Source organism: Tasmannia lanceolata, unplaced genomic scaffold, assembly GCF_043159265.1.
Source record: "Tasmannia lanceolata isolate RefF3 unplaced genomic scaffold, GAP_Taslan_0.1 ptg000003l, whole genome shotgun sequence".
NCBI lineage: Eukaryota > Viridiplantae > Streptophyta > Magnoliopsida > Canellales > Winteraceae > Tasmannia > Tasmannia lanceolata.
The window spans coordinates 18,792,380-18,805,941 of NW_027518680.1; the positions used below are offsets into that span (position 1 = coordinate 18,792,380).

Below are 13,562 nucleotides of genomic sequence, written 5' to 3' on the forward strand. Positions count from 1 at the left end.
ACGCACATTTGACATTCAATCGCAACCACTTGAAATTACGATGCACTCTCAAGGCCATCCTCTATATATTGAGGACCATTTTCCCAGGCAGGTGTTGTTGTTTTCTTCTGGTTTAGGGTTGGTTGAGAACGGGCATATATATTAATGAACTGACAATCCTATTTAACTTTATACAAAAATCCTATCTGGAACTTTCTTTTCTCCAGGTATAATCGATTCCGTTTGGTTGCCGGAATTTTTTGGTTCTTGGGATTTTTGTGGAACAAAAAACATCCTCAGAGATTGGTGGGAAAAAAAACTCCATGGAAGTATCCCGGTAAATTAAAAATCCCATGTTTGAACGGCTTTGTTTGGTTGCTTGAACTGTTGGGGAGGAAATAAAATCTTCTGCAAGCTTATTTTTGGTTCCTGGGAGTTTTTTTTTTCTTCCTTTCGTGCGGGGTTATTTTGGTTCCTGGGATTATTTTGGGCCCACCAACCAAACATGGGCGAACTGCGGAAATTCCACAAAAGTCCCAAGAATCAAAAAAATTCCGGCAACCAAACGTAGATCCCGGGTATATCACTTACAATGGTACACTCCTAGACCCCTTTCAGAAAAACTAAGGGATGAACTAATTATGCCTTCTCTCACACATACAGAGAGAGAGAGAGAGAGAGAGAGAGAGAGAGAGAGAGTTTTAATGTTCATTTATTAAATAGTAGTACTGTTTTTAGCTTCATACAAACTAAAGAGGTATTTATTAGCAAGAAAAACCGATTTAGAGCTTGCTTTTGCGGTCCACCCCTTCAGGCTTGACAGCTGACATCCATTGCTTTCCCAAAGCAACCAACTCTCCTGTTACCTTCTTTCTAATCTCCACCATCATTGAAGACAATTTCCCCTGCGGGCCTAAAACCTTAGCTTCAATCTCCACTTCTTCCTGAAATAATGGGAAAATCAACAACCCGTTTCTAATCATCAAAATTCCACTAATCAAGTTTAAGTTCCAATAAATTTAGCAATACCCATAAAAAGCATATGAACCCATCTGATAAACAGGCAAGATCAAACATCAATGACCTCGATTACTGCCCAATGTCATCGGTCCCACCTTGCGTATGATCTTAGCCATTGATACATTATTTAGAGTTTCACAAAGAGAAGTTGAACATTTTTTGTGGTAGTCCCTATCTCATTTGATAAATGGGATAAGAACTAATTGGGTCACCTATTGATGATCCACTATATCAAGGGTCTCAATTTTATTAATAAATTTTAAATTCAAGAGAGAAAAAGAGACATAAACATAGGATATTGATTTTATCAAGACCCTGAAGAGTAGTAGAAACCTAGATGGCAATGAGGGGACTATTCTTATCATGAAAGGGGGTGCCAGAATCACGTTTCCTGACTAAATAAAATAAATAAATTTGGGTTTTTAAGACGAACATTGATCTTAACCGTTGAAAAGTAGGAGATAACGAAATCAACGGACACTTTTATCTGGTTGAAGAAGGAAAATACAGTTAAAGACCCAACATCATCAATTAGGGTGGCAATTGCTCCTGCAGACCAGTTTCCATCTTTGTCCTGAAAAACAAATAATATTATATGGTCAAGAATTTCAGAAAGGTATTGAGAGATATAAAAGTAATTAGGAGGACAAATGAAAATCCAACCTCCGATTTTTCGGGTTTTTCATTCTAAACTATCTGAATTGGAGAAAAAAGAAGACCCAATTCAAATACCTAGAATAATAAAGAATCAAAGAAAGAAAAGGACAAAAATGCTCAATTGAAACAAGAGAAAATGAAATAAAAACAGGAGATAAATCCTAAAAAAGGGATTTTTGCTGATTAGTCCCTGCATGGCAAAATAATTGCTTATTAGTCCCTAAGAAAAGCATATTACCTGAACAGTCCTACTTTTAGAAAATATTTGCTAAAAGATCCCTAAAACTCACGAACTTCAATTTTCTCCGTTAAAATTTTTAAAATGCCAAATTTACCCCCATCACATTTAATCCGTGTTAGCGTTTTTTGATTTCCCTTCCAATATTTTTGGAAAAAAACTATGAAATAAGCAACAATATTATCTCTTCCAGTATTGACTTTCTCTTTGACATTCTCCCTTATTCTTCTAAGATTAGAAGCCAAGCCCTAGTTCTTATTCAGAAAACAAAAGTTCGGAAAGGAAAAAAATCTAAAATTTCTTATTTCTTACACAGAAAAAAAGATAAGGCAAACCCACCCTATTCAATTTTTCAGTCAGGGACCTTCAGTTGATGATGTTATCCCTCCAAATTAATCAGAATCCGACATAATTCCTCAATGAAAAAAATTTCCATAGAAATAATTTTCCATCAGAGATATTTTCTTATAATCCAAATCAAGATAGGAATTTCTTAGAAAAGTTAGAAACGAAAAATATTCCAAAAATATCTTACTTTATTTATCTATGAAGAAAAAGACAACTCAAACCAACCCTATTTAATTTATTTTAGAGGGATTTTTAATTTATGTACTTCCTAAAATGATTTTTTGTTGAAGGGTTTTTGACGAGAATATTGGAAGAGATAATATTGTTGCTTATTCCCTAGTTTTTTTTTTTTTTCCAAAAATATTGGAAGGGAAATCAAAAAACGCTAAAACTGGTTAAATGGGTTGGGGTAACTTTGCCATTTTAAACGGAGAAAATTGAAGTTAGTGAGTTTTAGGGACCTTTTAGTAAATATTTTCTAAAAGTAGGACTGTTCAGCTAATATGCTTTTCTTAAGGAGTAATAAGCAATTATTTTGCCATGTAGGGACTAATCAGCAAAAATCCCTAAAAGATAAAAATAAACCAATTAAAAAACCCAAAACAAAGGAAGAAACATGCAAACCCAAAACAAACTAAAAATAAAAGTAATCATGTAACACCTTAAAATAACAAAATAACCAAAATAACCATATTAAAATACTAAAATATGAATGAATCAAAAGAAGAAAAACACAAAATACTCACTTGAAACAAGAGAAAATTAAGTAAAAAAAAGAAAGAAGATAATGTGATAAAAATTAAAATAAACCAATAAAAAGAACAACATCGAAACATGAAAACCCAAAACAAATGAAGGAAAAAAGAAATCATGCAAACCCAAAACAAATGACGGAAAAGGAAATCATGCAAACCCATAAAAAACATCTCTGATCATAATCATCTAATGAGAGAAACATACAAACCCAAAAAAATGAAAAAATGAAAAGTACAGACTATCAACTCCGTTCATAACTATCTTAAGGAAGAAACATGCAAACCCAAAAAAATGAGAAAAAAAAGAGAGTAGAGATTATACATGCATATGGTAGTGGTGGTCTTGAAGACTTACAGATAGGTGGCTAGGCAAAACAAACTTGCAAAAAAGCAGACCTTTCTCTACTCTTAGGACTTCAAGTCCTTTGAGGGCGACAACATCTAAGGCCTTGAACTCTCTTGGCTTACCATCACCAAGGTCCTTCACTTGTCGTGCCCCTCCATTGGCTAGATTTTCCAACCAGTTCTTTGCTACAGGAGCTTTTTCCATCTCCCCAATTCTGACCCTGAAATTGATTCCAACACTCCAATTATATCAAATTTACTTCATGCATGCTCCCCAAAATTCGCACCTTGATTCGTTTGTATTTAATTAGTGGAGATGAATTAGACACCCTACAAATTAGGCATGACACCTGTGTGTAATCGAGTGCATTGATCTTGTGGAATGGGAGTCCATATGGCCATGGTCCCACATCAAACAAATATACCATCAAGGGGTAGGATCATAGCCACATGGCATAGGCGTGGCTGGGATGGGAAAGAACCTACCAATCACGTTTTTTAGGATTTTGCTATTTAGAAAAAACAAAAAGAAGACCCAATTCAAATACCTAGAATAATAAAGAATCAAAGAAAGAAAAGGACAAAATGCTCAATTGAAACAAGAGAAAATGAAATAAAAACAGGAGATAAATCCTAAAAAAGGGATTTTTGCTGATTAGTCCCTGCATGGCAAAATAATTGCTTATTAGTCCCTAAGAAAAGCATATTACCTGAACAGTCAAACTTTTAGAAAATATTTGCTAAAAGGTCCCTAAAACTTACGAACTTCAATTTTCTCCATCTAAAATTTTAAAATGCCAAATTTACCCCCATCATATTTAATTGGTTTTAGCGTTTTGTGATTTCCCTTCCAATATTTTTGGAAAAAAAACTCGGAAATAAGCAACAATATCATCTCTTCCAATATTGACTTTCTCTTTGACGTTCTCCTTTCTTCTCGTAAGATTAGAAGCCAAGCCCTAGTTCTTATTCTGAAAACAAAAGTTCGGAAAGGAAAAAAAACTAAAATTTCTTATTTCCTACACACAAAAAAAGATAAGGTAAACCAACCCTATTCAATTTTTCAGTTAGGGACCTTCGGTTGATGATGTTATACCTCTAAATTAATCAAAATCAGACATAATTCCTCAATGAAAAAAATTTCCATAGAAATAATTTTCCGTTAGAGATATTTTCTTACAATCCAACCAAGATAGGAATTTCTTAGAAAAGTTTGAAACGAAAAATATTCCAAAAATTTCTTAATTTATTTATCTATGAAGAAAAAGATAACTCAAACCAACCCTATTTAATTTATTTTAGAGGGATTTTTAATTTATTTAATTCCTGAAATGATTTTTTGTTGAAGGGTTTTTGATGAGAATATTAGAAGAGATAATATTGTTGCTTATTCCCTAGTTTATTTTTTTTTCAAAAATATTGGAAGCGAAATAAAAAAACGCTAAAACTGGTTAAATGGGTTGGGGGTAACTTTGTCATTTTAAAATTTTAAACGGAGAAAATTGAAGTTAGTGAGTTTTAGGGACCTTTTAGCAAATATTTTCTAAAAGTAGGACTGTTCAGCTAATATGCTTTTCTTAGGGAGTAATAAGCAATTATTTTGCCTTGTAGGGACTAATAAGCAAAAATCCCTAAAAAATAAAAATAAGCCAATTAAAAAACCCAAAACAAAGGAAGAAACATGCAAACCCAAAACAAACTAAAAATAAAAGTAATCATGTAACACCTTAAAATAACAAAATAACCATATTAAAATACTAAAATATGAATGAATCAAAAGAAGAAAAACACAAAATGCTCACTTGAAACAAGAGAAAATTAAGTAAAAAAAAAGAAAGAAGATAATGTGATAAAAATTAAAATAAACCAATAAAAAGAACAACATCGAAACATGCAAACCCAAAACAAATGAAGGAAAAAAGAAATCATGCAAACCCAAAACAAATGACGGAAAAGGAAATCATGGAAACCCATAAAAAACAACTCTGATCATAATCATCTAATGAGAGAAACATACAAACCCAAAAAAAGGAAGAAAAAAAACAGTACAGACTATACAACTCCGATCATAACTATCTAAAGAAAGAAACATGCAAACCTAAAAAAATGAGAAAAAAGAGAGAGTAGAGATTATACATGCATATGGTAGTGGTGGTCTAGAAGACTTACAGATAGGTGGTTAGGCACAACAAACTTGCAAAAAAGGAGACCTTTCTCTGCTCTTAGGATTTGAAGTCCTTTAAGGGCGACAGCATCTAAGGCCTTGAACTCTCTTGGCTTACCATCACCAAGGTCCTTCACTTGTCGTGCCCCTCCATTGGCTAGATTTTCCAACCAGTTCTTTGCTACAGGAGCCTCTTCCATCTCCCCAATTCTGACCCTGAAATTGATTCCAACACTCCACTTATATCAAATTTACTTCACGCATGCTCCCCAAAATTCGCACCTTCATTCATTTGTATTTAATTCGGGGAGATGAATTAGACACCCTACAAATTAGGCATGACACCTGTGTGTAATCGAGCCCATTGTTCTTGTGGAATGGGAGTCCATATGGCCATGGTCCCACATCAAACAAATATACCATCAAGGGGTAGGATCATGGCCACGTGGCATAGGTGTGGCTGGGATGGGAAAGAACCTACCAATCACCTTTTTTAGGATTTTGCTATTTAGAAGAAGCAAATGACCACGTGTGGGAAATGTGTAAAATTATGGGTGTCGTTACCAATTCCCACTACTAGTTCTGGTGATAGATTGGAAATTTGTGGCCTGTACCGATCTCCATCACGTGTCTAGGGAATTTGCAATGTACTTCATGTTGTGGCCATCTAAGGGCCATTTTTTTTTTTTGAATTCAGATGCCATTGCAATACACTTGCGGCCTTTTGTTTTTAAGAATCTAATTTGAGTTTGTTAACTTACCAACTTCTCCAAAAGCTTAAGTTGTTGGAGAAAGGCATTATTTATCTTTTATACTTTAACACTCCCCCGCACGTGTGGCCCACTTGGCAAATACGTGGCATATGTGGTCCCACTTTGGGCCGACCATCGCATGTGGATTTTTGCTATCCGGGAAGTTTGAACTCGAGACATTTGGCTTTGATACCATGTTAGCTTACCAACTTCTCCAAAAGCTTAAGCTGTTGGAGAAAGGAATTATTTATCTTTTATACTTTAACAGAGTCCAAAACTGATTATTAGACTCAAAAGTAAATGCAATTTGGACTCTAATAATCAGTTTGGGACTTAAAATTTGACTCCCAAAATCCAAAATGCACAGGGCCTTCATGTTCGGCGACAAGAGAATGGAGAAAGGTAAGTTGGCTCTAAGGATCAATTCTATTTTGTGGTTGGAGAGGAAAAGGAAAGGTGAGGGAAAAGGGGTGAAAGGGATTACAAAATCCCTGCTCTAACAATTGAGATTGTAATATTCTCGCAGCCCTTCTTAACGTAAACAATTGGCTGGCCTTTGTCTCTTGACCACTAGTGGTCAATTGTGTCTTAACCAATACCCCAAAAGCTTTAGGGGGAGTTTGGATACATAGTTTTTAGAATCTTGGATTTCTTCAAAATTGTAGATGGGAGATATGAGAAGAAGGAGACAATCCATCGTTTTCTGATTTCTCATCCTTCTTTCCATCGATCAAGAGAGTAGGAGATTCTCCCGTGTTTCCAGGTTTTAGAAATCTCAGGATAGGGGACAGATTTCTAAAACCTGGATTTCTTACTTCAAATCGAGACAATGGATTGTAAAATCCAGAATTTTACACCGCTTTCAAATTAAAACCTTGATTCTAAAATCCAGGTATCTAAACAGTCCCTTAGAGTTGATGGACTGCATTAGGCTAGGAGGCCCACTCTGTGATGGCTTTCAATCTGTCTCTTTTTTCTTCAGGTCGACCTTTCCGCGGCTGCCCACTCTGTGACAACTTTACTTTGACGGCTTTCACTCAGATTTTTTTTCAGGTAGCCCTTTCCAGCTAGTTCTTGTTAGTAAAATCCGGATCGATCAAGGGATCAAGGCGCAGTTCATTGATTTAGAACATGCAAATTAAAAAAAATTCTTCCCTCGAATGAAATCCAGGATCCCTAGCTAGTAGATTTTCCTTGGTGATCACAACAAAACACATAAAGGATAAATAAAACATACCAAATTGATTACCCGACTGGTGATCCCTGCTTGATCTACTCCTTGTTCGGCTTCAAATCTTATCAAGAAACGAACGCCTCAGAAGTCGGAGTGATGTCCCCTTCTTTGATTTCTTGGACTATGGAGGAATCTTTGAAGAACTTCACTTCAATAGTGGAATCCAAGAAGAACTTTTCTTCATGAGTGGGGGAAGGAAGAAGGAGAAATTCTATTGAAAAACTAGAGAGAGAGAGAGAAAGATATTTTGAGGAAAGAGAAAGTGTATGTAAAAAAAACGTCCAAACTCCCTTTTATTTCTCTCTTAACGTGAATAAGGAGATGGGTTGGGCGTCCAACTTATTTCGGACGTCCAATCTCCCCATTATTTCCTTTTTCTATTTTTTCTATATTTATTCCCTTAAAAAGATCGAGTACTTAATAAAAAAAGGTAACTTCTTCTCTTTGTAATTGGTTTCGAAAACAAATGCCATTTTAAAAATTAGTAACAGTTTCTTTTCTCTAAAATTTGTTTCTAAAACAAATAATAGGGAAACTTCTTTTTCTTTGCAAATTTATTTCTAAAACAAAAACGTTTAAATAAAGAAATCTTTTCTTTCTCAATTTATTTCCAAAATAAATAATTAAATATAGAAATCTGTTAGAAGTTTAGAAACTTCCGATCAGATGAAACCTCTATCCAGAAACCCCTGCAACTGCCCACTTAGTTCCTTCAATTCTGTTAGGGCCATCGGTATGTGGTTTTAGGGACAAGCCCGATACCAAGTACCAGGTTGATAGTAAACTCTATCTCTCCATGACGGGACAACAGATAACTCATGTGAAAAACATTGGAAATTTTCTCACAACAAAAATATCTCCCAGATTCAAGTCTGCCTTTCTCAAATCCACGCAAGGGCTAAATATCCTGAAATCCCAAAGTGGCAATCCAAGAAAGGGGTGAATTGGGTTTTAAAAACTTTTTTGCCCTTGTTGAAAGAAAATTAATGCAATGGACAAATTAACAAGGAAAGTACAAAGAAGAAAACACCACAATGCACAATTAAATGATAAGGAGAAGAGATAAGAGAGAGTGCACATATATTTCTATAGTGGTTCGGACCAAGGATCCACACCGAGGCCTACTCCACTCCACCAACACAAGTGGTGGCTTCACTATCCAATCCCCTTAACGGTGGAGATTAAACCCAAGTACAATATTGGCTTCAACCCTTGCCAGCCTGAAGATAAGTCCGTGTCTTCGATACTTGCTTTGGAGATGGCTTTTCATCTCCCTGTGGACCCCGATCCGAGGACGGTGAGGGAATGAGTCCCTACATCCTCTAGATCTCCATAACGTGAAGGAGAGCTCTACCAAGGAACTCTCGAAACTGTTGCCACCCTCACAGCATATCATGAGTGGCGATATAAAAAGAAAGAGATACATCCTGATCCGAAGCCAGGGCTCGAAACCAAGATATATCTAAAAATAACTCAGAGTCGCCATCCATGGATGCGCCATGGAACCAAAACAAATGCTCTGCTTGCAATAGATAACCAGAGATACAAAAGGTCCGTGCCTGATGACGAATGGAGAAGGTCTGAAGAGCACCCCCAATTCGCCCGAGTGCGAACACTTGGTCTCTTATGCTATTTATTATTAACCTCGAAGAGTTTTGGGCAAAAATCAAGTGAAATGGGAACAATCCTCACGAGTCGTCTATCTAAGCATGCATTTCCTGAGAATAGAAATAATAAGCACACAAAAAATAAATGAAAGAGGTACCACCTAAATATTGCTAGGTTATGAGTGACATACCTAACTGGTATCTAAGTTTTGATGGACAAACACATACAAGCTACAGCTAAAGGTATAGGATCACTATAAGAAAGTAAGAGAACATAACAAAACACACAACATAACAAATCCTAAGACTCTAAACGATTTAGCCCGAGTCCTCGGATGGTCTGGTATTCATCCAAAGAAGCCTACGTATCCTCGCCTCCACGAGAATCAACTCAACGTAGTTCTTCGCACCTATTCTAAACTATGATGCCTAAGACACCTAGACCTCTATCCTAGACTCGATCTAAAGCACCGGACTAGTTCTTAAAGCTTCTTATGCGATTATTTAAATTCCAATGGATTGTAGATTTTAGGACACCCTATATGCCCTAACTAAATGCAGGTTAGCCCTAAGCTAATGCAGGTGGTTCCTACAACCTACGTGTAACTAGGCTGTATGCCCTAAGGAAAACAATAGGATTGCTAACGTATCCAAGACCTAGTCATCAGTCGGCGATGTGAATCTCCAACTGACCGGATGGAGGCGCTCCTATAACTCTAGGACAAACCCCTAACTCTAAAACAAACACAAACAAGCACACAACAAATCAAAGACAAACTCCTAACTCTAAACCTAACTCTCTATCTAGGAGAAACTCCTAACTCTAAAGGAAGAGCACGGCCGGAGTGGGGACCGGAGATGGTGAAGATGGCGGTGGGGGTTGGTGGCTGTGATGGGAGGTGGGTTTCAATGGCAAAAAGAAGATGGAGATGGAGGTGGAAGATGAGGATGGTTGGAGGAGGTGGGAAAAGGTGGTGGCGGCTGGCCGGTGGCTGGCTTGCCGGAGACGAGGCCGGAGGTGGAGGCGACTCTCTCTCCCTCTTTCTCGGTGATTCTCGCGCAAATGAGGAGCCTTTTCACAACCCTAATTTGGTTTAGTATTTAAAGGGAAATGATAAATTCTCACCCCCAATATTTCATGGACAGCCTCCATTTTAGTGTATTTGAATTTTCTTTTATACTACAAAAGGAGGGGCTCGGGTAGGAAATGGGGCATAAATTATTTTCTCTTTATATGCTCTTAACCCTCTGATTTGATCCAGTGGCCAATGATGATTGCTTGTGAAGGAAGCAATATAAAATTGCCAAGAATGCCCTCCTTCACAATGGCAATGACGTATTTTACCCCTCCCCACTCTGAACTTGCACCACGACATTGTCTTAGCTCGTTCGCTAGGCAAACGTACTCGGATCGTGACGAAATTTTACAGGGACCTTGGTGGGACCCTAAGCTAGTCTAGGGTGTAAATTTGGGATATTAAAATACTACTTTGACAGGGTTTCTATCATAACGACTCTATTAGGGTTCGGTCAAAATGGGGTGTTTACAGATGCTCCTCTTTGGCAGAGCGTGCTTGTCACACGAATGGCAAAGCTGAACAGACAACACATTTTGGCCGATCCGAAAACAAAACAAAGCAATTTTTTGGGTTTTGATTTTGAAACACAAAGGTAAACTGGCAAAAAGACATTTCAAAAGACTCAAGGTCTGCAAGCATTGGTGAGATAGCCTCTCTCTGACTCTTAACTTGGCAATCATTACATCTCAATGAGATGGCCTCTCTTGAAACTCTTAACTCGACAAAACATATTATATTGGTGAAACTACTTTCCACCTCACGCATATTCCAAACAATGGGGAAACTACTTTTCCGACAAACATTCTAAATCAAAAGAAACTACTTTTCTCTCAAACAATCAAAACCAAAAGGAAACTACTTTTCCAACGAACAATCATAAACACGAGAAACTACTTTTCTCCAAAAATCTCTATCTCTGAGAAACTACTTTTCTCCAAAAACTCTATCTCTGATAAACTACTTTTCTCTCAAGCAATCAAAACCAAAAGGAAACTACTTTTCCAACAAACATCATAAACATGAGAAACTACTTTTCTCCAAAAAATCTCTATCTCTGAGAAACTACTTTTCTCTCAAACAATCAAAACCAAGAGAAAACTACTTTTCCAACAAACATCATAAACACGAGAAACTACTTTTCTCCAAAAAATCTCTATCTCTGAGAAACTACTTTTCTCTCTAAAATCTCTATACCTGAGAAACTACTTTTCTCCAAAAACTCTACCTTTGAGAAACTACTTTTCTCTTCCAAAATCTCCAAATAATCGAGAAACTACTTTTCTCTTCAAAACTCTATCTTTGAGAAACTACTTTTCTCTAAAAACTTATTCCAATCCAAGGGGAAACTACTTTTCACCCAATCTTTCAATTAACGGGGAAACTACTTTTCGCCCAATCTTCCAATCAAAGGGGAAACTACTTTTCGCCCAATTTTTCAAAAAACGGGGAAAATACTTCTCGCCCAATCTTCCGATCAACGGGGAAACTACTTTTCGCCCAATCTTTCAATCAAAGGGGAAACTACTTTTCGCCCAATTTTTCAAACAACGGGGAAACTACTTCTCGCCCAATCTTCCGATCAACGGGGAAGCTACTTTTCGCCCAATCTTTCAATTAACGGGAAAACTACTTTTCACCCAATCTTCCAATCAAAGGGGAAACTACTTCTCGCCCAATCTTTAAATCAAAGGGGAAACTACTTTTCACCCAAACTTTCAATTAATAGGGGAAACTACTTCTCGCCTAATCTTTCAAATCATGGGAAAACTACTTTTCGCCCAATCTTTAAACAACGGGGAAACTACTTCTCGCCCAATCTTCCGATCAACGGGGAAACTACTTTTCGCCCAATCTTTCAATTAACGGGGAAACTACTTTTCACCCAATCTTCCAATCAAAGGGGAAACTACTTCTCGCCCAATATTTAAATCAAAGGGGAAACTACTTTTCACCCAAACTTTCAATTAATAGGGGAAACTACTTCTCGCCCATTCTTTCAAATTATGGGGAAACTACTTTTCGCCCAATCTTTAAACAACGGGGAAACTACTTCTCGCCCAATCTTCCGATCAACGGGAAAACTACTTTTCACCCAATCTGCCAATCCACGGGGAAACTACTTTTCGCCAAATCTTTCAAATCAGAGGGGAAACTACTTTTCGCCCAAACTTTCAAATCATGGGGAAACTACTTTTCGCCCAATCTTCCAATCAACGGGGAAACTACTTTTCGCCCAATCTGCCAATCCACGGGGAAACTACTTTTCGCCCAATCTTTCAAATCAAAGGGGAAACTACTTTTCGCCCAATCTTTCAAATCATGGGGAAACTACTTTTCACCCAAACTTCCAATTCAAAGGGGAAACTACTTCTCGCCCAATCTAAAAACATGGTGAAACTACTTTTCACCAGGCGATAGCTATACAGACCGTTGCTGAAATCCATCTGTTTAGCTATCCGGATAACTCTGACTCCTCTCTTTCAAGGTAGCGAATCACCCAAGATTTATATGGTCCTGCTAAACAGTTTCATATAAATCCACGCAGATATACCTGACTCCTAACTCGTTAGGTAGCGGTGCATTGCGAAGCGATGATTAAGCAAGTCACTACTTGAGATTTCATTGCTAATCATCTGGGTATTCAAATATTTGAGGAAACTACTTCTCTCCCAAACATTCAATACCAAGGCGAAACTACTTTTCACCAAGCAACAAATAAACAGGCCACTACATGGCACCTCACTGATTAACAATCAAAATTTTTTTTTCTTCTTAAAAAAAATGCCCCTTGTTTGGGTTTAACAAAGAAAACGATTTTGTTTTAGGCCCAAAGGGCTTGCAAGCATGATTGATGGGTTTATCGATCATATATCGAGTTCAATGATAGCATAGCTATCTCTTATCGAGAATAAATGGGAGTGCATGATCATTGCTGAAGACTAGACTCGAAAAACTTGATGGAATTTTTGAGTATTGACTCTTTTAACAAGGGAACTACATTCCGCTGGGTTTAAACAAACTGCAAAAGTGAATTCTAGATTCCACTAGGGACTAGAGTTTCTAAAAACATTGACTTTTTCAAAGAATGAGTTCAATGGAGGAATTTGATTCAAGAGAGTGTTCAAGATTCGCTTGTCTCTATCTGCTGAGAAAGTCTATCTCAATTATCAACATGTTTGATAACATAAAAGATGCCCCTAGTATGATTACTTTTATGACAGGATCCATAGGAGAGCAAAACCAGGATAGGCCAGAAAGTTTAAGCTTGCATGGGTTCTTTCTTTGGTATATGGGTAAAAGGATATCCACAATGGATGAGTCTGAGAATATTTTTCTTTCATTGCTCACTACTTGAGGCTTTGATGTCCCTGGCAAGTTTGAACA

At 37.0% G+C, this 13,562-nt stretch overlaps 1 protein-coding gene across 2 annotated transcripts; it reads right to left on the minus strand.

Annotated features, from left to right (window-relative positions):
- Positions 1–675: 675 nt before the first annotated feature.
- Positions 676–5,749, minus strand: LOC143861770 (uncharacterized). 2 transcript variants are annotated; one of them, XM_077372699.1, is made up of 3 exons: positions 5,512–5,749; positions 1,433–1,573; positions 676–923 (listed from the first exon to the last, which is right to left on the minus strand). In XM_077372699.1, exons 1-3 carry the CDS (start codon positions 5,704–5,706, stop codon positions 762–764), a joined length of 498 nt encoding a protein of 165 aa, XP_077228814.1. In that variant the 5' UTR covers positions 5,707–5,749; the 3' UTR covers positions 676–761. The 2 variants fall into 2 exon arrangements, with proteins under 2 accessions (XP_077228814.1, XP_077228806.1); XM_077372691.1 differs by lacking the exon at positions 5,512–5,749 and adding an exon at positions 3,353–3,613.
- Between the last annotated feature and the right edge of the window lie 7,813 nt (positions 5,750–13,562).

Coding starts and splice junctions, on each gene's coding strand:
- LOC143861770 (XM_077372699.1), bottom strand. CDS start 5,706: ATGGAAGAGGCTCCTGTAGCAAAGAACTGGTTGGAAAATCTAGCCAAT. Junction 1,574..5,511: donor TTGTGCCTAACCACCTATCT/GTAAGTCTTCTA, acceptor TTTGTTTTTCAG/GACAAAGATGGAAACTGGTC. Junction 924..1,432: donor TTTCAACGGTTAAGATCAAT/GTTCGTCTTAAA, acceptor CCATTATTTCAG/GAAGAAGTGGAGATTGAAGC.